Source organism: Maylandia zebra, linkage group LG18 (assembly GCF_041146795.1).
Source record: "Maylandia zebra isolate NMK-2024a linkage group LG18, Mzebra_GT3a, whole genome shotgun sequence".
NCBI lineage: Eukaryota > Metazoa > Chordata > Actinopteri > Cichliformes > Cichlidae > Maylandia > Maylandia zebra.
Window position 1 is genome coordinate 1,524,824 of NC_135184.1, and position 26,613 is coordinate 1,551,436.

Consider the following 26,613-nt stretch of genomic DNA (forward strand, 5'->3'; position numbering starts at 1 on the left):
GTGTTGAAGTCCTCTTTGTGGACAAAGACATGGAAGCTCAGATCAATTTAAACAGACATTCTTTAGACGTCTTGATGCTCATGCGACATTTCTTTTAGAGATAAAATGTTTAAATCTGTCAAATTTGAACACGAGGGTTGACCCCGTCTCCACACCCAGCTCCTGAACCGATTCTGGACTGAAACGACGCTAACGGCCTGATTTAAAGGTTGGTGGTCAACACACAGAAAACTGGACCCAGCATTAAAGGAGAACATAGTTGGTTTTTATTTAAAGTCTGATTCAATCTTTTCTGAAAGTCTACAGAGAGACAGAAACACAAAAAGCCTTAAAGTAAAGCTCAGATCTCAAACGTGACTACAAATCTGCTGTCAGAGCACAAACCGACGAGGACCCGCCGCCCTGAAGCCTCCCAAACATCTCCGAGTGGAATGTCATCGACGATCCAAGTACATCAAGTAACTCATATGAGAGTCAGCAGAGATCTACGTGGTGAAAACAAAGAGGATCTTCTCCTTGACACTTCTGGTCGAATTCGCCCTCACGTTCAGGAATATTTTATCTTTATTATTGTTCAAATACACTTTGTAAATGCAACATGAAAAGCACAATCACACAGAGAACAGACACGTCTCTCTGAAGTCCGCTTTCGTAAAATGCCCCACCAGGAAAATAAAAACAGGCTTTCATTTCTTCCTCCTCAGAACTTTATTTTCTAAACATGGAAAACTGTTTCCTGTCGGTTCAAACTGTCAAATCCTGCTCAAGCCTGGCATCCTGATTAGCCAGCTGTCGCTCTAAAATAATGACAGCGTGACGCCACAGATGCCCCCAGATCCAGCATCAGCCGTTCCCACCGCATGAACCTTCCCGGGAACTCGTTTAGACCTAAAAATCTACTTAAAGATGGACGAGGATCGAGTTTGGCTTGTTGTTTTAAAGCGGTTAAATACGACGGCAAAAATATAAAAACAAGACACCTGCAGTCTAACCTCTGCCTGCGTCATTTAATGAAGGGCGAGCCACAGTAACGAAGCGAATAACATCCAGCAGGTCATCATTACCCGGGCCGGGGGAAGGGTTTGAGTTCAGTGCCTCAGTTTGGAAATTAGTATTTATCTTTTTAAACGGCAAATATAGAAACACAAGTGTGCTGATGATACCACACTGAACACTTTATTGTTAGTGGCTGATAAAAACTGAGCCGTGAACTTTGTTCAGCTCCTAACGTGATGCGTTTACATCAGATCCTGAGTTTTCCCACAACGTGATCACAAAGTCGAAGCAAACACAGGCCAGCCGATTCTTGAGGGCAGCTTGAGCTCAATGGTTCAACTTCACTGTAGCTCAGAGGTCACAGGACAGAAAAACGTTTCAGTATTCATGAGGAGAAACTGTTTGGTGTCATGGCAACGTTAAATCTGTTTAGGATCCTGCTGCTCACACATAAACATTCCCGTCGTCCGAGCACAGAAAACCGTGACGTCAAAGGTGGCGTACGAGACTTCATTTGAAAGAACATTTTCACGTTTACGCGCAGCCCTGAAACCTGGTCACTGGCGGCCTGAACGATGTTTCAGAGGACAGTTAATGAGCTATCCTGTTTTCCCCGTCAGTTTGGAACCTCGTGACTTTTTGGATAAACTAAACAAAACGGTGAAACCTATTTGGGGCTAAATCCTTAGGTTATGAAACAAAGCACACAGACTGCAGATCCAAAGTTTCACGCGGACTCTGTGATGGTTTTTCTTTTCCACAGGTCCGACCCGCCCCCCCGCACTCCTCTGAAAAGTGAAACCTGCAGTAAAGACCTTAATAATTACATGTTTTCAATAAACTGCACTGCTGATTAATAGACAAGTGAAATACTGACGTTGGTGTTTGGAGCTAAAGTGTTTAAAGCAGACTTTGTTTCCCTGCAGAGCTGCTCGTGATCTGCTCTCAATTATTCAAAGATTTGCTTTCGCAAGGTTTCAGTACTTCTTTCCACTGAAGCGAAAACTATTTTAAAAAGATATCTGCTCTGGTTTTACTGGCGTGAGATCAAACTGGGCTGCAGGTGAACCTTCTTCTTTCAAATGAAGCGAAAGCAACAAGAAGTCCGTTCATCAGCGAGTTAGACGTTTTACATTTTTTCTGAACGACGTTGCAGGTTTGTTAGAAAAAAATCAAATGAATCTTTAAACCCTTAAAGAACGAAAGGAGAGCAGCAACGGCGAAGGACCATGAGAGCGCCGCCCTTTTTCTGTCAGTCACAGGAAGCTGAGCCGCTCTTACAGGATTGGTTAGAAGCAGCAGGAAACGAAACACTGAAGGAATTTTTAGTCGTCACAAATGATTCACTGATTAAATAAAGAAAATAGATTCTTCATTAAAATAATTTCTTAATTGCTTCATATTTCACTCTGCCTGTGCTGAGCGAGTTACTCAGCGTGTCCTCACCTCCTCACCACCTTCTGCATGTTTTTACTTTTATGTCATTAAACTAAATATTTCTGTATTTTACAGCAAACCGGGAAATATTTTTGGCCTACTGGAACCTGCAGATTAACCAGTAATCAAATACACTTTTTTAGCTGTTATTTCTTGGTAGCTTTTGAGTCTGGTTAGGGTGGCTTTACACTGAAGGGGGCGGGGCTTCACTCACAGGTTCAATAAAAGCAGAGCTACAGGGTCTCCAGACGCTCCGTTCCATAATAATAATAAAAAAACAAATTTGCTGCACAGCCTCGAGCTGCAGTCGTGCTTCTCCAAGAAAGGATAATAGAAAATGTTCTGGGCGAGCTGCATAAAACCAGTGAAGAAGAACGGCAACAAAAACAAACAGTAAATGCAGGTAAGCAAGCAGGGTTACATATTTCCATTTTTTCTTCATTACGTAAAGAAATAACAGGAAGAAGAGGTCAGAGAGGAAGAGAACCCCGAAAATATCCAAGCAGGAAGCTAATAGACATACCTGTATCACCCGGAGGGCGCAAAGCTAAAACGGCTACGAACAAATCACAAAGTACATTTTCTATTTTTTGTGTTTTTTTGTTAATAACTGCAATCTCTTGAAGCTAACAGTGACACTATCCCTACGGTCGACAGGGTGTTTATGATCTTTCCTCAGTCTTTCCTGCGATGTTCATCGTGAAGCCACCCCGTCGTCGGGCACCGACACAAGCGGGCGCTCAGCCCGGGAGGCGTTACACCCGGCTTCACAACGTCCAGTCCTGATTCTCACGGCTAAGACACAAGTCCAACTATGGCAATATATATTCACGTATATATTTATATAGCTGAAAACTTTCCTTCCTTCCTTTCTTCCTTCCTCCCTCCTCAGTAATGAAAATGAATGGAGATCAGAAAGTCCAGTCTTGTTTTGACCCCCCCGTGCATCACCTGGCCTCCCCCCAAACCCGACAACCACATCATTCTGGCTCTCGAACGGCCCCGCTTCAGTCTACAGCGGAGATGCTAAAAACCGGCTCTCCATCGGGACCGAGCAGACGTCCAGGAGGTCGTTCTTTTTTCCGTTTTAATTTTTTTTTTATCTTTTTCCAAAGAAAGAAGAAGAAGTTCTTCCAGATGACGAGTTCGTGGAGATGTGGCGTCTGTCCATAACGGGGGGGCAGTGATGTGAAGGGGGGGTGGTTCCTCAATGTTCAGATTTCCACCGGTTGAATGAAACCCGGCGGTGGCGTGGTGCGTGGCACCGCGGTCGAAGAGATCCCGCGCCCTCCGATCCAGGAGGGGCGTCACCGCTCCTTGACAGCCGAGGGGGGTGGGGGTGGTGATTCAGCCTCGTCGGGGGGTCGTGTTGCCTCCCCAGCCTCCACCGTTTCTCGCCGGTTTAATTTGAGTTGGAGCTTGTTTTCGTCAAACATCTGTGGTTTTTTTCCCCTCCGTTTCTCCTGGTGGTGGTTTGTTGACGTCCGGACACAAAGCGCCGCCTCGCGCTGCCGTTCAGTGAGGCGGGTTCATGGCGCCGTGACCTCGCTGCTGCTTCTGCTTCTGCTGCAGGAGGAGCTGCTCCAGCGCCGAAGGGCCCGGCTGCATCATGGAGCTCGACCAGATGGACTGTGGGGGAAGGCAGAGGGTTAGCGTGAGGCTAAATCCAGCAGAGGTCGCACAAGGGAGAAAACATCAGCGAGTCAGACGATAAACACGACTCATTTCTTCTCAGGCGTCTGAACTTGTGGGCCTGGTGTTACCTTGAGGCTGTCAAGCAGCACGGTGGAGGACGACTCCTCCATTGGAGAGTCCTGATTGGTCCAGGAGCTGCCCGTCGATCCAGCCTGGTGCCAGCTGCTGTCTGATGCAGAGGAGGCCGTGGTTGGCAGGTAGTCCAGACCGAATCCGCCGACTGCTCCTGAAACACAACGAGCACACGTGAGGCCCTTCTGTCACGTGACCTTTACTGGCTGTTTATTGGCCCACAGTGTTCGCTTCTTGATCAGCTGCTCCTCTGATAAAAATGTTAAACCGTAGACTTTTGTTTTGAAAAAGTTAAACTGAACCAAACATGGTCAAAATCTAAAGGATCACAGACATCAAACGGCTCCGTTAGCAAGAGCATTTTCCAGGCTCACCACTCTTGCTGGCCTTCCAGCAGTCCATTCCCCTGCGGTCCCGGTTGTCCGGAGTCCCGATGGGCCCAAAGTTGGAGAAAGGCATGGCTCCGTGGTTGTGGGTTGGAGGGGAAGACGGCAGGCTGCTGGGATTGGACGAGTGAGGAGACTGGCTGGCTGGCGTAGAGTGATCTGCCAATCAGAGCACAGTTTCCATTAGCCGCACGTTCCGCCCAGCACGAATGAATATTAATCACATCTCTGTGACGTACCTGAGCTGGCGGGGAGAGAAGGGGACCACGGGGTGCCCTCAAACAGCGTGTAGAGGGACGTCTCCTGGTGCACCATGGGAGCGTCGGACTTGGAGCTGGGCGGCAGGTTTTTACCGTAGGCCTGACTGAAGATGCTGTTCTGGTTGTACTCCTGCACACAAACACAAGCTGCCGTCAGCCTCGTATTTATCATTATTATGAAGGAAGACTTCAGTGACATCATCTATTGCTAACAAGCTGAGCAAACCACGAGTATTCAAATGTTCACATTTACCATCCGTGAACCGATGCTGTCATTTATTGCCTGCAAACTCTTTGTGTTTGTTCCTCACTGTGGTCGTACCTGCCACTCTCACTTATTTCATTTGACTATTAATCCATCCTATTCACTAAAGCAAAGTCACGCAGTCAACATCATCATTCTTCTCAGGCTGATGGTCTTAAAAACTAAACTCTGCGCAAATATCGAGTCTCACAAGAATGTGTGATGGTGTGTGTTTGCATTAAGTAGAGCTGGAGAGGTCAGCAGGACCGAGGCCAAGGCTCTGACCTGCATGGGGAAGCCGGGTATGGGCAGCAGAGAGGACGACTGGCTGATGACCTCGGGGCCGCTGTCCACTCGGGTCTGGTTTGGCAGCTGGAGAGAGAGAAGATGATGACTGACCTCAGATCAGTGCAGGAGTGAGTCATGAAGCTGTTCCACAGTAAAAGCCCCGGGGAGGAGTTTTATTGTGAAGCAGCTGCATCACACATCAAGTAAATCTTTGTGATGTGCAGCTGGTGGTTTCTGAGGTTTCCAAACTGGATCCTTGAAAGTCATTGCAGGAATTTAAATGCGTCGGTAATCAATCACTCAAATCTTAAACACAGCTCTCCTAACTCAAGCCTCACATTTGGAAACCCAAATCAGTTTCAATTGATTTGTTTCCGAAAAAAGGATCCATAATATTTCAGTCTCCAGCTGTTTCCCCGTGTTTCTCTTAAAGTTTGAAAACATACAGCATGCGATTACTGAAGCCGCCTCATCCCAGAAAAATCCCCTCCACTGTTAGCTCTCTACTTCTGTCACAAACAAGGCCAGGTCAGCGTAACAAAGACTGAGAATACTTTTAATTAATAAATTCAAGCTGTGCTTCAAAACATTGAACATCTTAGAAGTAAATCAATGAGACTATGAGGCATGTTTCAGTTTGACCTCTAAAGTCCAATCCCAACATAAACTTGGCTGATCTCCCGTTGTAGATCACCGTCGTGCACCTCAGAGCAGTTTTCAGCTTGGATGAGTTTTACGGCTTTGGGAGGAAGTTCTGTCCTGGTTTATCTGAGCTTCAGTGAGGAGCGCTACAGCTCCGACAACACCATCCTTAAACTTGATTTTCATTTTGAGAAGGGCGGAGTTAACCCTGCACTCTGAGCCGCAGGCGTCAGTTTGACCCTTGGTTCCCTCAGATAGCTCTGACATTAAACTACAAGTAAAAACTGGCACCGTGGAAGACGACTTCAAGGTGCACAACCCCATAAAAGTCAAAGGATGAACACGGCTGGACTTTGCGGCTAAAAACAGTTCGGCTGTAGTTTTTTTTAGTTGAAGCTTTTATAAGCAAGAAGAGGGTGAGTCTGTGATTAAAACACGACTTCCTGGGAGCGATCTAAACATAGCAGCTGAGCTGGAAGGTGTCTAGATACACCTGAGAGGGTGACCTCTGCTGGGAGATCAGCCAAATTCATATCAGGTAAGGTCTATCAAAGGATGATGCTTGCATGCTGGGATGAACTCCTTTGTCCCTCTAAATGTGAGGATTCTGCAGATTGTGACAATAACTCTAACATCTGGAAATGTGAGCAGCTCTGGTGAGCAGAGGGTGGCTTCAGACTAGATGCAGGGAAGTCAGGGTTTAAGGATGGGGAAGAGTGCTGGGTGAGGAAGACAGGGCTACATACAAATATATTTGGTCCAGGAGCAGTGCTAAGAGGGCCAGCCAAGGCCTGGAAGAAATCAGGAGGCTTAGTAAAGACGAGCTCCTCCTCCTCCTCAAAATCTGCTAGAGTTTTTAACAGGTCAGGAGGTAGAAGAGGCGAGCTCTTGTTGTCCTAGTGAGAGATGAAGCAAGAAGAGGAAGAACAGAAAGAAGAAAGAAAATGAGAGGGGGAAATGTAAAGAACAGAAAACGAAAGAAGGCAAGCCAGTAAGACCGAGGTGGAGAAAAGGGAAGTTACGCTGAAGGCTACCAAAGCTTGCAAGCTGACAGAGAAAAAAGAAAAATCATCACTAAACAAGTCCGAGCGTCTGCTCATGACCAGGTTTCTTTACACATGCGGAAAACTACCACAGAGTTTCTGGTATCAGTATAGAGTGAGCTTCAAATTCATCAACCTTCTGTGAGAGGCAGAGGAAAAGAAGAAGTGTGGGTCCATTAAACTTTTCTAAAAACATTTTTATACTGGCAGGAAATTCTTTAAAAATCTAATTTAATCTCATTTAAACCCAGATTACCTGGAAAATGACTGATGTACATAGGGCAGGGCGATATGGCCAAAAATATATATCACGATATATATTTGAAAATTTGTGATAACGATATAACGATATAATGTCTGCGAGACAAAATGCAACTCCACAACTTTACTAGTGCAAAAAAAACCATCCATTCCTTTTACTTAAACAAGCAGCTGTTTTTATGTGCATTAAGGCTTTATAAACATTTAACAGAGCAAATGCAAATTCCTTGCTGAAAGTTTAACCAAAAGGCATTTCCAGTAGAAATGGGCTGACGTATCCTGAGCATAACCATGTATAATATCCACTGAAGTTAAAAAGAGCTGCTTTGCAACATTAAACTGCAGTGTGCAGTACGCATTTTTCGGACCATAAGGTGCACGGGATTATAAGGCACATTAAGCGAAACAAAGCAGTCAGATAAATCAAACTTTATTAAACTCATTCTTCTTGCTTCCTCCACTTCTGTACCATTGATTCATTAATGTTGAATTCTCTGGCAGCTGCTCTATTCCCATGTTGTTGCAGTATATTAATGACTAACCTCGTATTGTGGATGGATTATCTCAGTTGTTCTCCTGACTGAAGTTTGGTCCGTTTACAGCATCCTGCCATGAGATTGCATTTGTCTCTAACCATGAGGAACCTTCACGTTAACTTTTATAAGTGGAAAAGTGTTAGTGTTCGTCCTCCAGCTTCACTGTTTATGTTATGCTAACATAGCTGTGTCGCTAGCGATCACGTAGCACATCATTATATACCAGCTAGCCCAACTTCAGTAACCCTACAAACGTCACTGCTGTTTAGTTTCCTGTCTTCATTTATGTTGGAAGTGATAGCAGAGCTGTACGTTTGAATGTTTTCAGAAATCTCTCAGTCAGAACGTGCTATATCATGCTTAGGTAACTAGCGAAACTAGCGAGCTAACTTCCGCTAGCTTCCTGCTAACTTCTAACTCCGTTAAATGTAATAAATTTTGTTTTCATGGATGCCTGGAAGTTAAACTTTATAGTTACACCTGGTAAAGCAGCAATGCTGATCGTTTTATTAAAGATGAAAGAATTTAGACAATTTTAAACTCTCAGTGATGTTCGTTTGACTTCGGGACTTTAAAGGATGGAGTTTAGGACCCAGATTACTCCCAGATTTACAAGCACCTTGGTCCAACAAATACGGCAATAACGATGGCCGCTTGCATGTTGTACAAAGAAAAAAAGTGCTTTGTTGTGTATCTGACGGACAAACACCAAACCAGTTAAGTTGCACCATTTTTACAAAACAATCCTGGCTCATCCGTTTCACTCAACAATCTACTTTCCCCGTTCACATTCTCCGTTACCGTGCGTTCTCCGTGCTTTTTCGGCACTGCGCATGCGCGTTTTACCCATATTCTATCTCGATATGTCATTTTCTTATCGTTGCCTAGCGTTGTACCAGTATTACCGTGAACGGTATAATATGGCCCAGCCCTAGATGTACATATAAGCCAATCAAATTTCTCCATTTACTTTGTAATGTGTAGCTATGGAGAAGGCATGTTTTATTGAAACATACCGACACAAGTAATCACGCCTCTCTTTTCCTTCTTGAGGAATTAATGCGATACTTAAATATTATGTGCGATATATAAATAATATTTAAATAGTACAAACGTGACTTTTGGCAAATTTTAACAGCCTGAATCAGGAGAAACGATTACTGCAACAACAGTTACACCCAAGTTTAGATTTAGATTTTAGTTCATCTAAAAAATAAATAAATAAAAAACCAAAGTTAAAAGAAAGAAAAAAAAAAAAAAGCAGGAAAATAAAGAAAAAGAAGCAGAAAAAGCAAAAAGCAGCAAAACAAACTCCTCCCTCTGCGTCTGCTGACAGCAGCTCACCTCAAACGGGGGTCCCCGGGGCCCATCCTGCTCTGAGCAGATACCCCCCGGCGATGGCCTCTTCATTCTGTCGGCCAGCACAGCCAGGCTGTCCCCGATCCTGTAAGACGAGTCCCAGTAGAAGTCCTGTAACTTCACGTCGGGGTACTTCATCTTCTTGTCCATGCTGGAGACCTGAGCCGACGACTGCAGCTGGTGCTCGTACATCTTCAGAGGATCCTGAGCTGCCATGTAGAAGGCCTGCTGCTGCTGCTTCTGCTGCTGCGGCTGCTTGATGGGCATCTGCATGGGAGACACCTTCTGCAGGGCCGCCTGGGCCTGGTTCCACATGTGACTCGACTGCTCCTGGACCTGCATGTACTGCTCAGGGCGGGAACACAACGAGAAGGAAACATCAGTGGACAGTTCAAATCTGAGGCGCTCACACTCAGATTTCCATGTTTTTGATATTTTGAGACCTGAAACCAAGTTACATTTAATGGATGTAAAGAGAGTAAAACACGCTGAGGTAAACAATGAGCTGCCTCAGTGTGAGAGCCTGGGAGGGGTCAGCACAGAGACAGAGGAGAAACGAGGCACGCTGGTTGTGCTCAAGTTCATTAGCGATGCTCACTATAAAAGCTGTGAGCAGGAAAGAGGCACTCTGAGCATAAACATCACATTTCACTAAAAAAATGGAAAAAGAAGTGTTTCAGCCGCGAGTCTTTCAAACAGGAATCAGTTTAGGAGCCGAGTTAATCGCTCTTTCAGCTGATGACTGTATGAAGGTAGTGACAGTCATGTGACCTGACCTGCTGCAGTCCTGGGTGGTGAGGTGGACTCTTTCCCATCCCAACCTGCTGGACTGGTTTGGTGGGTGACTGCTGCTGACTCATCGTCAGCTGGACTGACTGCTGCAAGGCCTGCTGGGAGGGAGTCTGAGTCTGGCCCTGCTGAGCCTGGGACGGGCCGTGTCCCGAGGATCCCGGCCCCTGACCGGGCCCCGGGCCCGAGGGCCTCTGCTGACTGTAGGGAATGTGAGACTGCTTCCCAGCTTGGACCTGGGTGCCCGCCTGGGTGTGGACAGGCTGCTGGAGGAAAGGCCCTGGGACGGACACACCGGTGGAGAAGGTGAAGCCCGGATTCACCTGGAGTCCAGGGAAGGCCACGGGAGAAGGGATCACATAGGCTGAGGGAGGGAAACCTGCAGAGGAAGCGATCGGGATCAGAGTTTGGAGCCACAGAGACAACAGAGATGAAGCTCACGGAGAGGCGTATTCGTTTAAGATGAGGTCAGCAGACCCACAGTTTGGTCTGAAGTTCAACAACAAAAAAAGTTTGGACGAGCTCAGTGGTTCAAACCCAGGCTGAGCCCCTCTGTGTGAAGTCTCCAGATTCTGCATGTGGCTGTGCACGTTTTAGACAGAAGCTCTGGTCTTTCCCACCATTGAACATGCAAAAATCGCCCTAATGGTGCCTCTGGGACCAGTTCAAATTTAAAGTTTAAATTTAAAGAAAAAGGTCCAAACGTACCGGGTCTGCTGGGCAGAGGCGGGAAGGCTCCTGGATGATGGATTGGGATGAACTGGGATGAGCAGGTGGTTTGAGTCTGAGTGACAGGAGTCTTCTTAGCCTCAGACACCGGAGTCTTCCTCAGCTCTGTCTGTGCCTTCACCTGAGCGAAAGGAAACGCATCATCACGCCGGCTCAAACCTGCAGCTTCATCAGTGAAAATATTTCAGCGTCTCTACCTGTTTTCCAGCATCGGCCGTTTTCTCATGGACGCTCTTCTTCAGCTCGCTCTTCCTCTTACCGTCCCTCTTCAGCTCTGTTTTCCCAGCGGCCCCGTTGCCTTTGGAGAAGTCTCGGCGCTCCTTGCCACCATCTTTCTGATGGTGGTTCCTTGTGGGGTCACGGCTCTGCTCTCTGGGTTTGATGTTCTCTTTGAAGGTGACCACTGGACGGTCGCTGCTGTCGGGCCACGAGCTCTGAGTCTTCCCCACCGAAAGCACGGACTTCAGGCCGGAATTCCCGCCGTCGTTGGCCGTCTGCTCGCCATTCAACGACTCCTGCAGCACGGGTACCTCCTTTTCCTGCGGCTCCTCAATGGCCTCTTCTGGAATGTCAGTCATGAAGATGAGGAGGCCATCCTCGCTCACTCTGCACTGGATCAGTCTGCAAAGGGGAAACAGCCATGACACACCAGTCCGTACACAGCACGACGTCACAGAGCGGAGTAACACTCACCCCGGCTGGCTGTCAGCCACCCATTTGCCCAGGCTGATGAGTCGCTGGTGTCGGGCATGCACCGGCAGGCCGTCCCGGTCCACCAGGATGCCCTGATGTCCTTTGGTGAAGTCCAGACACCTGAAACACAAACACACATCAGAACATCTGCGCTGACCAAACACTTTAAACAATCACCAAGAGAGGGAGGCGAGTCGTCACCTCAGAGCAGGACGGAGAGCCAAGAAACCCTGCAGCTCAAACTCCTCAGGCAGGGGTGTGACTGTGGAGAAAACAAACATCCTAGAATCAAGAATGAACTTTGTAAAAAAATTAACCAACGAGTTCGATTAAAAGTTAAAAAACAAATGTTTTGGTTTATTCAGACAGGATTTAAACTGTGAGGGTCGCAGGTTAAACTGCTGCAGTGCTAACAGTGACCGAAGGGACTTCACTTCCTGTGAACCTCTTTGTATCAAAACTGGCTGAAAATGCAGCAGATGCACAACAGGGGGCGCCTGTGAACTAGCTCACTGTTCACAAGCAAAGGACTTTTTTTTTTTTTTTCCCCCCCATTCGCCCATAAAACGCCAGCATTCTGCTAATGCACGCCGACTAAAGATTTAGAACAGGACGCCGTCCCATGATGGCGCCCGTTTGCTGGTTTTGATGGCTGAAGGTGATGCCGTCTGGAAGCAGCACATCTGGAGGATGCTGTAAAGCGGCTTGTGGATCTTTGATGTTTCCTAATACTTCCCTAAAATTTGAGGAAAGATTCCAGATTCAAAATAATTACTCCAAGAAACATACAGAGTAGCAGTCATGGAGTCATTATAAGAGGATTTATTCTGTGAACACAGCCTTTTGTTTTATTGTCAACTTTAACCTGGAGAATGAAACTGTAGTGAGATGAAAGCACGCTAGCAGCAGTTTTCCTGCTTTCTCAGTGATCTGTCACTAAGGCGACGTTTGCGTATTTTACAGCGGTCGGTGTGAACAGGAATAACAGAACAGTCTGAGCTCGTCTGCTGTGTGTAAGAATCAAAACGTAACCTAAAGTTACAAAGTAGTTTCCAGGAAATTAGGAGCAATGTCCCACCTGAGGAGCAGGACAGGTCGTCCTCTTTGGGCTGGAAACTGTTGAGAATGGACACGAGCCAGGGCCAAACGCTGAGAGAGAGGAAGAGGATGCAGAGTTACAGCTTCAGTACAAAACTCTGCTGATTAAGAGAGAGAAAGTGGGCAGGACTTACTACTGCCGTTTAACAAGAGCGGCCTCGTGGAAGACGCTGGGCCTCAGTTTGAGCCAGTCCAGCGACACCTTGATGGCCGGCAGCGGGCACTCGCCCATGATCTCCTCCCCGCGGTTCTTGTTGAGCAGCACGCGGCTGCACATGACGCCCAGGAAGGACACTGAGGAGACAGTTTTGAGTTGTTGCAGGTTACACATATGAGTCGCTGTACTTCTAATAAACGTAAAAGCCACCATATAAATCTGACATGAGTATCATTCAAACAAAGCAGGAGCCGTCCACGACTCCATCCATGTAATCGGCCATTAACAGTTTTCAGTTCTTACTGAAAAGGCCGAGGAGCTGGAACCAGCTGATCTGCTGCTCGCTGCTGTAGCTCTGCTCGCTGCCGTCAGCCGTCAGGTCTCTGAGGTGGTGCAGCTCAAACAGGTTAATGACGGTGATGTGGACGAGCTGCTGAGAGCTGAAGGCTTTCTGCAGGATCAGCCTCTGCACATGCAAACACACAGCAACACCCGTGTCATACAAACGGACTCGCACAGATTTGCACGTCGCGGTGCATCAAACAGCGTTTAGTTGTACCTGAAACTGCTCCTCCAGTTTCTCTCTCAGGCCGTCCAGCTTGTCCAGACTCTTACTCAGGTAGACGTGACCGTGAAACTTGATGAAGGCCTTGATGAAATCGGACACGCTCCACTTGGTTTTCACTTCATCGCGACTGCAGGACCACAGAAGGAGGATTTAACAGAGCGGAAATGAGACATCGTCACACTTCGAGACAGTTTAAAGAGTTTGGTTTTCCCTTTTCAGATGAAATCTTAGATCATTTCCTTTGACTCTACAGCGGGTGAAATAGTGTTTGTGCTGTGAGCTAGTACCTCTCCAGAGCCTTGGACAGCGCCTTCTGCAGGTTGGTGGAGGCTGCTGGGAAGGGGAACTTGACTGCAATGCTGCGGCAGTAATAGAAGATGGTGGTGAGGTGGTCTCCTTTAGAGGAGGCCAGGATGGCCAGCTGGTTGTAGGGCTGACCTGCAGGAGACACGGAGAGGCAGCACATGAGCAGGGAAGAACTACAAACATGGCTGCTTCTCGTCATTATGAATACCAAACACCAGAACACACATATCATTTCTTTAGATTATATTATTCAGTATCAGTGTTTTACAGCAGAGCTTTTAAATGTCAGTAATTCATCTTTAACATCAGCTGTCCCTCACATGTGACACTATTTACAAGAGGCAGAGTGGTAACTATAGCAACCCCAGCATAATTCAACCACATTTCTTTCTCAGTACTTGAAAGCTGCAAGAATTACGCGCGTATGACATTCAGATGAAACGACTCAGTGTTTGAATGTGTTTAGAGCTCAGCTGATAAAGGGACAGATTTCCAAAAACAGCAAAATCTAAAAGCCAGTTAAAGAAAACGTGCGGGGACTCACCGTTAGATGGAACCAGCTGAGCTGCGTGCCGGTAGTAGGACTCGGCCTGGCTGGTCTGGTTACGATATCGAGCTGAAAGACAAAGACAAAGAAAATAAGCTCTGAAAAACCAACATCAGGGCTGGTTTTTCAAATGAGCTTCCCGTTCGCCGCTCACGAACGGGAAGCTTTTCTCACCGATGTCTCCGAGATGGACGAGGCAGTGCTGGCAGATGTAGGAGCAGGAGCTGGGCTGAGGGGTGACGATGGCGCTGGTGTTGCTCTGCTTATTGCTGATGATGCCGAGCTGAGACGACTTCACGCGGCAGGGCAGGTCCACGTTGAACACGGTGCACAGCTCCTGCAGTAACTGGAACACGGCAGACACAGTGAGACGTCGTTTGAATGGTTTCTATCGGTGGTGATGTGGGGCTTTAACTCCATTCACTTTGTCTGTGTGTTAGCAGGATTACTCCAAACAAAAATCCTCCCAGAGGCGGAGCCTAGACCAGCTTAGAAATGACTGCAGGGATTATTTCTTTAGAGCAAAACTGGACATTTTTTCATAACTTCACAAACACAAGGTGAGCCTACCTGTGTGTAGAAGCCACTGGCAGCTTCCAGAAACAGCGACAGGTTGGCCTGGACCTCGCTGCGGTTGGGGTTGGCTCGGTTCTTGGCCTGGCTCTGAAGCGTGGTGATCTGGTTCTTGAAAGCATGATTCCACCTGCAGGCAGAGAGAAACCCACATCAGGACCCAGATGATTGGTAAAGGGATCCTGACTGGCCAATCAGCAGCACGTAGTCGGTTGACGTCACATTTTCGGATCAGCTCACAGCGCTTCGAACAAATACATCCTAAAAAGTACCAGCTCCTTCTGCCTGATGGAAAAGCCCACAAACTGAGTCGAGGGCTATATTACTGCCTTTTTATGTGAAACTGATCTTTGGTGTCAACACATCAAAAATTCTAAATATTCCGACAAACTTTTGGCTTCGTGAGAATTTCTGCAGTAACCAACAAGGAGCGACAGGCTTTCAACAACTTACTTCACAGACCCCAAATATTAAAAACAGTCTCCAGGTTCTCATATATCAGACATCTGTGTGTGTCTGGAAGCTGTGACGATGTGTTTTATTGGTGGAGCTGAACTGGGGGCAGGAAATGACAGTTTAGCACGAAACACAATCGACACATCTGTCCATTATTACGACTGATGATCCACCCACAGCTGCAGGCGGAGACGTGACCTGTAGCTGCGATACATGAGTCAAAGCTTCACACACTGACTGCGCGCTGAATACATCAACACAGAGGGAACAAAGTGGACTCTGCAGATTCATGGATGTCGGACCTCCTCTGTCATCATGCTGTAACCATGGTGACACCATGCGGTCCAAAAGCTGAGCTCAGTTTGTCTTCAGTCACACATTTATTATCACCATTTAGCCACCAAATGTTGCATTAATGTTAAAGGATGTTAGAAACTGAGCACTGCAGCTGATTTGGTCTCCATCAGCTCCACCAGCGACTCTGAACCTGCCTGCTACGAAACACTAATAGTGAGCGACTCCCGTTCACACTTTTTGAACCAGGTTATTCTAGAAAGACTTTCTTGTAGTTTTTTTACTGATACCTGTAGATTATTGCTCGTTATTTCCCTTCACTCGTGTCCTTTTTCTCTGCAGTTACAGCAACACAGAAAAAATCCAAACTGGTCTAAATTAATTGAACTGAAATTGTTGGAGAAAATTATGTTGTGTGATGCAGAGCGGAGGAGGGGCGGCTTACAGGTCCTGCTCCACCTTCTTGTCCAGAGCATACTCCAGGTCTGTCACCAGCATCTTCTGGTAAAGGTCCTGCAGGGCCTGCCGGGACGTCCACACCTCTGCTGCCCCCAGCTTTGAATCTACACACACACACACACACACACACACACACACACACACACACACACACACACACACACACACACACACACACGGTTTAAGGACAGCACCAAAGCAAAGTGGTTCTGATGGAAATGTAAAAGACTAATCTGAGACTTTAACAGTGAAAACACAGGAAACTGCTTCAGTTCAAATGTGGTGGTTTATACGTTTGCTTGGGGAGAAAGGGGTGCTGGTTTGATTCCAGTCAGAGACACGAATCCACTTTACGTTGGGTCAGGAAGGGCATGCGACCTCACACTGCCAAATCAAACACAAGCTACCCCCTGGGAGAGCCCCTGTGACAAGGGAGCAGCTGAAAGTCCCTATAAATACTTGATACACTGTCTCTGAGACACAGGAGCTTATTTTCGAAACCGAGCAGAACCTTCTTGCGAGTGCTGATGACATTTGTGCAACTTTAAACTTCCTGTCACGGGCAGACGGGGGAGCCGTGCTGCGGTTGGGGCCGCAGCCCGGTTAGTCGATAACATCTCAGAAACAACAACTAGCAGCACGTGCTTTTGTACGTGACCACACAAAGGAGATGCTACAAGCACGAGAGGGCGAGCTGTCAAACATATGGCCTTGGGACCAGAACCATCCCACCAAACGGTCCAATCGGGACAAACCACTTTGGAAAGACTGTGACCAACTGGAAGCCAAGAATCCAAAAATACAACAAAGAAGATGTGTGGAGCAGTTCAGATCCTCTATGAGGCAACAATGGGACAACATTCCTTTCCCAAACATCCAGCAGCTGCTCTCCTCGGTTTCCAGCCGTTTATAGACTGTAGTTAAAAGCAGAGGGATGCTACGCAGTGGAAACATGGCCCTGTCCCAACTTTAATTACACCTGCTGCTGCCCTCAAATTCAAAATGAGCTCATTTAAAGTTTTCTCACTTTAGAATTTGACAGCGTCACGTTTTTGGGATTTTATGCACCTGCAGGAGAGCAAAGCATCATATGTCACCTGATTTACACACAGTGAACGTCTGCCTGATTCTTCATTGTTTTTCTTCTTCACATTTTTATTTATTTGAATTCTTCTGTTTAATTTTTGTCATGCATGACATATGCATCTCTGTTGGACACGCCCCTCCCTGTAGCTGCCCGGTGGAGGACGTGTACATGGATGTATATGATTGGTGGAGTAGAAAACACAACACAACCAATCTGATCTAAAGTGTAACAGAGATGAGTATTAATGACTATTTACATTATCTGCACCCAAGAGCTAATTGTTTATACTAAATTCTGGCAAAAGTCACCTTGATGACAGCAGACACACAGTTTGAAGCCTTTATGACAAAAACAGCATCAATCCAAGAGTCTGAAATGTTAATAAACTCCAACCGTGATGGCGTCCAGCATCTCCGTGTTCCTGCGCCGACTGACAACAAAGAGATACCGACATGCCTCCAGATAAAAACATGCAAATGAACCATCATAACCGAGCTCGGGCTCACTGGAGGCAGCTCAGCTAGACAAACTGGAAGGTTTCCAGTCATCGTGAGAAGCTGCTGCTCTGCTTTAAAATCAGGCTGAGGCAGCAGGTCTAATGGATTCACTGGTCTGCTGTAAGACCAAACAATGACTTCAGCTTCAACCAAACTGGAAGTAACACGTCGTCTGTGTTGATTACAGCTGTGGTCTGGTAACAGATGATTTTCCTGGTGTCTGAGCCAAGACCTTCTCCTCCTTCCTTCTGATGATCGTTTTTTACAATTACAGATGACTCTCTGAAAGCTAATGTCGGATTTGTGTTTGTGTAGCTCTGTGGTTACACACTCACAGAGGGAACTGAAGCTACAGAGGCGTAGTTATGTGCAATCATTCAAAAAGCCAGCTTCAAGCCCGGCTGTGATGACCTGTGCTATGAAGGGAGAATACTAATTGGTTGACTGGTTTTGTCGGATAATGTCCTGACCACACGGACTGTGTACCTGCCGGCAACCAAAGCCTGCTCAACCCTGACTGAACCACAAACTAGAAATCACCTGGTGCCAAAAAACAGCACATTCTAGACATTTTTCTGTTTTACTTGTGGATCAAATGCTTATTAACCAGGAGCTGCATCTGTATTTGTCTGTTTTCTCTAACTCGTAATATTTAGCTGAGCTACAGCTTTACGTTGCTAAAACACTGATTTAGTTCTTTTTAGCATGAAGCCTGCAAGTGAGCCCCAGACCTCCAAGTCCCCCCAATAACAGCAGATTCCCAATGTGTGTGCAGGCTCCGCGTAATAATAACTGCAGAGCGACAGGAGCTCAGTCACACCAGCAGCTGAGCTGGTCCAAAGAACTGAAACATTTCATCACATCAGCAAAATAAGGAACCAGCAGGGTTTGTTCTCCCTGAGGCTCTTCAAAGAAACGTTCACCTGCGCTCACGCTTTCATTTAAAGCTCGCATCTCTGTTTCAGCTTACATACCTCACAGCTTTGTGATGCACATAGGTCTCTTAAACAGAAATCATCACTTTGAATCAATCTTTGAGTTTTAACTATCGTTCATCTAAAGTAAACTAAATAAGTGTGAATTAAATAAACCCTGGCGTCGTCGTTTACAGAGAAGTGAAAGGAAAGAAGTGACGAAGGGCTATCTGTCAGCGTCCACGTCGACCCGCTCGATACAGGCCGGTGAGTCAAAACTGCTGGAAGTCCGTCTGCTTCCCTTCACCTTGGTTTTAAAGCAGGTGCCTCACACACATCAGCAGCACTTTAACCAACAATTTTCATCCAATTTGCATTTTTCCATTTCATTGATGACAAAAAGAAAGTGCAGAGCCGCTCGTCTCAGCAAGCTACACACCACAGCGGGACGCTTTCAAAGTTAATGTCAGATATAAAAATATATATATATAGTTCAATAAAAAAAACCTGAATAAGCAACAATTTTTGTAGTTTCTGGAGGTTTCTGCTGTAACAGGAATTTACCAACTTTTTTAATTCTGCTTTCCAACTTTTAGTATTTTTCAAAGATGATTTAAGAAAACTTCTATTTATTTATTTATTAGCCCACACAAATGCCAAGAAAAACAAATAAATAACAAAGACTTGACATAACTGGAGAGAGCACAAATTACTGAGAGAAAAGCTGAAGGCTGAAGTTTCAGCTTGTTACATCTTCTCTTTTCACAGCGTACGGTCTAAATACCTTCATAACTCACCTTCTAAAACAAAGATTCACATCAAGACTTCTGCATAAATGACCTTTTAATTGTGTTGCCTTCCAGCTGTTTATGCACACTGAGTGTCTTAAAAAGCATCTATAAATAAAATGTATCATCAACATTATTATTCTTACTACACTTAATGCCTTTTAAACACACGAGTTACCCAGTGGGTGTCTGACCTGATGCCTGTATTGCGAGGCGGGTTTGGAGCTTACTGAGGTACCTGCAGGTTTAACCCTGAGTTTTGTTATGAAGGAGGTTCACATCTTACCAGGATACATCACCATGGCAACTTATGCTGCAGACCTGACCTGCTCTGGAGTAGATCATGTCTGAGATAAGAAACCAAGTGGTTTAAAATCCTTGCATACTGACCATTCAGATCCATGAAAACAACTTTACCATTCCTCAGAGCTCAGTGTGCAAACAGGAGGAGGAGCGGAAACTTTAAGGAAGTCTAAAGTTCAAATTCTCAGAAGAAGCTTGTTGACATTTATTATTAAAAAAAAAAAAAACTGGCTATAAACGGGGAACCATTTACACGTTATTACCTCGTATCAGATTTGTAAGCAGACTGAGTCTATGTTTGAATTCTGTTTCATTTTCCTCTCAGAGCATTAAACACAACCAGCACTGCAAAGGAAACAATAAACCTGTCTCACACACATCTAAACATTCACTTTGTGGAGCAGCTGTAATCCGATCCTCCCGTGTCTTCATGTCTGTTAACTTGCACAGTCGACACTTTTGCAGGTTCTCTTTCCTGGCTTCAAATAAACTAAACTTTATTAACATCTTAAAAGCCAAGTCCACAAAACTTACAATCCTACAGAGGTTTCCTTTCACACATATGCTCATTCTGATGCCTTCAGAGTGAAATGTGTTTAATATCGTATGTGCATCTCATAGTTTCGTTTTCCCTTTCCATCGCTCTGCTCCCAGCAGATCTCTCCATGTTTCTGATTGGTCAGATGCTCTGACTCGTTTGTCTGAACGATGAAGGACTGACCCAGGCTGACTTATCAAGCTTTTAACCACCTCTCAACCTAACTGATGATCTCAGGTTCAATGAAGCCACATTAAGAAAAGTTATCCTCAGACTGCTGAACCTGCCTGAACTGCAGGCCTCCAGAGATGAGCAGGTGAAGGATGAACAGGTGTGTGAGTAAGCAGCGGTGGGGACTTACCTGTCATGTCAGCTTTCAGGGCCTCTGCCTGTCTGCTCGGATGTAAACAGAGAACAGGAGGTTAGAGGCGCGAACACACACAAACACACACAGAGCATGACAACCTGACAGCACCTGTCTCCAGTCATAACAAAGCCTCATACAGCACTTCCTTATTACTGACGATCCACAGATACTACGGAGGCTGCTCCGCCCGTTATCGCTTCATTAAAGCACTAACAGCTCAGATTAAACGTCGTCAGCACGGCACGGAACAGATATCGGGCTCAGCCTACTTCCTGGATACAAAAACTTAGCAATACAAATAGATTTTCGTTACAAACCCGCCCGCTGATTAACGACCACGCGCTGTTTATTAACACCTGTGCACGTAAACCATCGGCACAAACACTTAAACATGCTGATGAAGTAAAGCTGAAGGAGGCGGGTGTGTGAATAGATGCCCAGAGTTCATATGTGACAACCTCAGAAAGGAAATGCTAACATGACATACGCAGGTGGAAGCTAGCTAGCGGGCTAAAGCTAGCAACAACACAGTGGGAAACGTATGGCGGGTAAACGCTCATCTGGCCTTAAATTAGCACACCAAACATCACACCTGTGCGCAGCTGAATGTGATTTAAATAAATAATCCACATCTCAGACTAAAGGAGCGTGAGGCGGCGACATGCAGAGGCGCCGATTGTTTGTTGATGTATGAAGCTAACAGCTAACATTAGCTAAGGGGGTGGTCCCTGGAGCAGCTAGCTCCTGACATACTAAAAGCTGAGCCAAACAAGCCTCCTGTCGGGTCAAAACGTCCGGTTCTGACCGCTCCTGGGCCACCGAGCGACGGACAGAGCGCTCCGCGGTGAACTTACCGGAGGTACTGGGCGCAGAGGTTCATCCTGCCGGATCACCAGTCTCTCAGACAACGACTGGTCCCGATGCTAACGTTCCTCCCGGCGCCATATTGTTCCTGTCTGACCCACACAGGGCCGCTGAGGTGGAGGAGGGGGGGGGCTGCTGTTAATAATTAACCAATAATTAAAAATATATATATATAAATGTGTGATAATGTTATATCAAACCAGGCGAAGCATTTTAGTAATACGCATAACAAAATATATTTAATAAAAAAATCATAAATAAAAACCTGAAGTCAGCTGCAGATGTTGTCGTTGTCAGGTTAGAGTCTGGGTAAACAATACTGTACACAAACTGAAGTTCTTCATTTTTCTGCGACACCAGAAGTGGAAAAGCCCCGCAGCCGGTTATGATTTCAAACTGAAAGAAGTTTCCTGCAGATGAAAACACCGGGGGCAGAAGATGAGGACAGGAAGTGATCATCAGCAGACAGAGCAACATGAAGGAGAGACACTCTGGGTGTGAATGACATCTATGGATAATATAAGAATATTACCCTCATTCCTCGCAGCTGCTGTTTAACCTCTGCCTAAAGAGCTAAATAGATGTTCAATCTTTACCTCTAATTTTAACTCTGAAAACTATTTTTCAGGGTTCAGACTCAAACCTGCATCACAACCGAACATTATGTCAACAGAAAGCTTTGGTTTTTTGCACGATTCCATCACTTTTGATGTTTCATAATTATGTAGTTTGTAAGTTATCTGGAAAACTCAGAGTCGACATGTAGATGCAACATTTTCACTTTGATCCTGATGAAAAATGGTGACATTCATCAGTTTGTCCTTGAATGTGAGCTTCATGCTTGAACCTAAACAAAGACGCCACCCTTTTATTTTTATGCCACAGCTCGACTCTTTGAAGTTAAATAAATGTGAGTGACCAAACACTGGAAACGTCTTTTTTAAAGTCTTTTTATTCAGCGTACACATACAGATTTCTTTTTACTGGCATATCAGACACTTTAAACCCGTTTGACATTCAGCTCCAACGTGAAACGACAGGAAAATGATAGCAGATGATGACGACACGATAAAGGCATGTTTTTATTTGCTGAAACCTGCTGCAGTAAATGTTCATCACATTGCCTTGTGCCTCGACCTCTCAGCAGCACATATATTTATTTACTTTGACCTGTTAGGTTTAGGATTCATGTGTCAACCTCACAGCCTGAGGACCAAATCTGGCCCAGCACACAGCTGAGAATGATCCCCCAAACAGTACACATCATCTAACTGCAGCTGTGGCCTGCAGAGCACGTGGAAGAAAGCTGAGATCGCCCCACTGTGCCCCGATACCGACCCAGCTTCATGAGTGGGACCCAGATATGTTCCATCTCTGCTTTCAGTATGAAAACGTCTTGAAAATGGAGACTTGATTGCACAACAACCCAAAACAGAAAACGTTAACCTCGGTAACTTTCTCAGGTATGCCTGAAACAGCTGGCGTTACCATGGAAACTCAACTCAGTCAGTCAGTAAAATCACAGCAGTGATAAAGTCACCTGATGACAAACAGCACACATGTATCGAATACTGAAGCTGTTTACCTGCAACACAAAGTGCCTCGAGGTGACGGTTGTTGTGATGAACTGAATTACATATAAAACATGCAGATACATAAATAATCTTTACACATCATTTAGAAAAGCAAAGAAGCAAATCTGTGACTTTGATGTTAGAAATGTGTTGTATCAGTGAAACATACATTTTTTTTAGGACTCATCGAAGACCAGCACCCGTCCATCGAGGTGGACGACCTCACCAACGGCCCAAAGGTTAAATCGAATAAAAATAATCTCAGTTTAAAAATAGTCAAACCTCAGATTTGAAAATCACCTTGATACCTGAAGCCCCTCCCCCTCCCTCAGGCGTTTCAGGCCGGCTTGGTCTTTCGCGTGTGGATCTTCATGCGGCGCAACAAGTGGCTCTTCTGACTGAAACATCTGCCGCAGGTTTTGCAGTCCAGCGTCTCACCTGTGTGACTTCTCATGTGAGTTTTTAACATCGCGGACTGAATGAACCGTTCCCCGCAGGTGTCACAGGTGTACGCGCTCTCTCCCGTGTGCGTCCTCATGTGGAGCGCCAGCTTATCGCTCCTCACGAAGCCTTTTCCGCAGGTGTCGCAGGCGTACAGCTTCACGCCCGTGTGGATCCTGCGATGTATCATCCGGGACCTGTGCTGAAAGGCTTTTCCACAAACATCACATTTCACCCTCTTCTTCCCGCGTCTGTCACACAGTGGCGCTCTAACATGTGAGAGTCGTTCACACAGTTTATGCGTGCTGTGTAAGTATAGTGACCATGAAGGGATCGCTCTGCTGCCCGACTACCAGCTGCTCCTCCTGCTTCCCTTCGATCTGTGGAGCTTCTGGTTCCTCCTGGTCCACACTGGAGCTCCTCTCCTGGTCACAGAGCTGCTGCTCAGGGAGAACCTCCTCCTCCTCACAGACCTGCTGCTGTGGGACGTCTGGAGGGATAAAGGGTTGATAATGTCACAAAAAGAAAAAAAGATCACAGCTGATCTACATGCTTGAAATCAGGGCTGCTGAGTCAATATTAAGATGATTATCATGGAAAACATAATGGACAAGAAGGAACTGATCTTTTAAAATGTAGCGGCTCTGCAACTTTAACAGTTCATAAAACTTCAAAGCTGGAAGTAACGTCTGATCTATCCTGAAATGAACCAAGCCAGCACAGGGAAGTGAAACTTAAAGTCTGCATCTGCGGCTCTTTGTGGCTGCTTCCACGAGAGGTTTCACTCATGTAGGGAACGTTTGGTCACCACTCAGGAAGCAGCTTCCTGCTTTCAGCCCATGTTTGCGTTATGACGAGCTGCAGACGGGAGCTCCTCGACCTAAACAGGTTAGAGGAACTGAGAAACGGGGCCGCCCGGCAGGAGTGTCGGAGCAGGCTTTTGTTTTTCCATCAGGTTAAACTGGTGAAGGTTTGAGGCCAGCACAGAGTGAATCCACAGTTCCAAACGATTTCAGGAAAACTGGGAAAAACTAAAAGGTCTAAAATGTACACCGGTTGTCTTGAGTTCTCCTGTTTTCACACATGCACCTCTGCTCTCTTTGGCAGTGCGTCGCAGCTGATAACCCTCCATCTCCTCCTACCCCAGCATCCTCCTCTGTCCTCCTTCATTACACCCATGAACCTCCTCTGAGGTCTTCCTCTTTCCCTCCTGCCTGGCAGCTCCATCTTCATCCTCCTTTGTCTGATATATCCACCCTCCCTCCTCTGCACGTGTCCAAACCCTCTCAGCCTCTCCTCTCTGATGGACTCATCTCTGATCCATGCTGCTCGCTGAACATGTGATCATCTTCAGCTCGGCCTCATGTCTTCGTGTCAGAGCCACCGTCTCCAAACATCCATCCCAGCAGGTCTCACTGCCAGCTTTAAACTTTCCCTTTCACTCCTTTCACTTACGCTGGTCCTTTTGTCACAGATCACCCGTGACACTCTCCACCCTGCCTGCCTGTTTCGATGATTGACCCGAGTTATTTAAACTCATCTACTGCTGCCCCCTTCAGCTTCCCCTGTCTCCCTCTTTTTTTTACTGCACTAAGATGTTGACTTTTGACATGTTTTCTGTGTTTGCAGTTGTAAACGTGAGCGCTAATTTCGTGGCTGACCTCAAAAACACCTTCTACGTCCATCAGTGCGTCAAACCTGAGACCCTGTGATCCACACTAGCTCACACTCAGTGTTGTGATATTTTGATACCACGGTAGCATTTACAGGATATTGCTTTGTAGTGAAAACTGTTACTCAATAAGGCCCATTTACTAGTTGTTTTTCTCTTTCTCTCTGACCCAAGAATTGATGTGTAAGAATCACAGGCTGGTACCCCAAGGTCGAAAATACCACAGAGATGAGACGACTTCCTTACTCCCATCCTCCCTTCCTTATCTTTTAGAAAAGAGCTTGTTAAAAAGCCAGGTGGTTTGTTTCAGAATTCACTAATGAAAGAACTCTGTATTCTATGTCTAGGAGTGTATTTTGCTGGGATGATCATAAATTGTAGCTGAAGAGAGAAACTACACAAAGGATACTTCTTTGCTCACAAGGCAGGAAGACGTTTCCTTATTTGGTCTGTACCGGTTTGAACTGAGAATCTGCTGACACACGAACCTTTTTCCTCTATATAAGCTGTTGTATGATAAATAAACCTCTGAGTCAGTTTGGAATGACACCTAGAACGGTCTCCGTGTCTTCTTGTTCTTCTGAACTGCTCCCGGTACTCCGGCCGGTACCGTGATTGCCCGTTGATCATGCATGAGAATATTTTAATTTTGTTATATGTTAAAGGATGAACTCTGCTTATTGGTGCCCACGCTTTAGGAGGAAACTCGATCTATGACAGAGATTTCCTTCACTCAGGCTGTGCAGGAAACCCACGGCCTGTTCGCTCGCAGCTGAATAAACGTCCCGCAGAGCTGTGATCAGGATCCTCCCTCAGAGGGACACTCACCTGTCCTGTGCAGCTTGATTTGGGGTTTCCAGGTGATATCCAGCAGTCTGCGCTGACGGTCGATCTCTTCCTCGTACTGGACGATCGTTTTTTCAAACTCCAAGAATATTTGTTCAGCAGCAGCAGTTAGTCGCTCGTTGATGAACTCTCTCAGATACTGAACTGAAGGCATCGTTGCTGCAGCACAGTCTCCGCTCAACAGAAATAAAACTACTATCTGTTTACTTCCTCTGTGTGTCACAGTGAGAGGTTCCGACAGCGCATCGGCGTCTAACTTTCGTTCCGCCTACACAAACGAAGCGTCCACGTGATAAAAGGTAAACACTGAAAACTAACGGGTGTGAAGAAGGAAAGTCAAATATAAAATCATCTTCGTGGAGATTTGAATTTTATTTTTAACCCATCAGAACATTTTTGATGCTTAAAAGTTACAAACTCTAGAACATTCCTGTTGTCCGTTTTTCAGATCTAATAATGGGAGTCTGTTACTTCCCGATCGTTGTCTCTTGAGTCACCACAAAGCCTGGATGCAGGGTAGATGAAACTGCTTTCAGCTGCTCCTTTATTCACACCGGGTAGCTCCACATGTTAGCTTTGGTACTTTTTACTCCAGATGTCCTTCCTGATGTGTCCCTGAAGGATTTGTGTCTGCTCTTGGGGTCAAACCAGGGATTTTTCACTTGTTAAATGTAAACCCCCACACTATCTGCTACCCTGGAGCCACATCTGTACAACAGATCCTGGAGGAACAGGAAGTATGTGCAATAACAATGTTAAAGACTGTTTGTTGTTAAATGGCTCATGATGTGAGGATATATTAAATTACATCTGGATTAAATTCAAAGGATTTTG

At 45.9% G+C, this 26,613-nt stretch overlaps 2 protein-coding genes across 3 annotated transcripts; both read right to left on the minus strand.

Annotated features, from left to right (window-relative positions):
• Window positions 1–243: 243 nt before the first annotated feature.
• On the minus strand, window positions 244–21,364 carry smg7 (SMG7 nonsense mediated mRNA decay factor). 2 transcript variants are annotated; one of them, XM_004573521.5, is made up of 23 exons: window positions 21,237–21,364; window positions 20,377–20,408; window positions 15,875–15,992; window positions 14,677–14,809; window positions 14,281–14,452; window positions 14,104–14,175; window positions 13,541–13,691; window positions 13,245–13,380; window positions 12,989–13,151; window positions 12,663–12,822; window positions 12,509–12,579; window positions 11,632–11,692; window positions 11,431–11,550; window positions 10,935–11,358; window positions 10,717–10,858; window positions 9,996–10,387; window positions 9,205–9,564; window positions 6,767–6,916; window positions 5,376–5,462; window positions 4,826–4,976; window positions 4,575–4,745; window positions 4,197–4,354; window positions 244–4,062 (listed from the first exon to the last, which is right to left on the minus strand). In XM_004573521.5, exons 1-23 carry the CDS (start codon window positions 21,260–21,262, stop codon window positions 3,949–3,951), a joined length of 3,564 nt encoding a protein of 1,187 aa, XP_004573578.2. In that variant the 5' UTR covers window positions 21,263–21,364; the 3' UTR covers window positions 244–3,948. The 2 variants fall into 2 exon arrangements, with proteins under 2 accessions (XP_004573578.2, XP_012770953.2); XM_012915499.2 differs by lacking the exon at window positions 6,767–6,916 and having other exon boundaries at window positions 21,237–21,356.
• Window positions 21,365–23,328: 1,964 nt separating this feature from the next.
• Window positions 23,329–26,016, minus strand: LOC143413514 (uncharacterized). The gene is made up of 2 exons (XM_076876745.1): window positions 25,762–26,016; window positions 23,329–23,751 (listed from the first exon to the last, which is right to left on the minus strand). Exons 1-2 carry the CDS (start codon window positions 25,931–25,933, stop codon window positions 23,558–23,560), a joined length of 366 nt encoding a protein of 121 aa, XP_076732860.1. The 5' UTR covers window positions 25,934–26,016; the 3' UTR covers window positions 23,329–23,557.
• Between the last annotated feature and the right edge of the window lie 597 nt (window positions 26,017–26,613).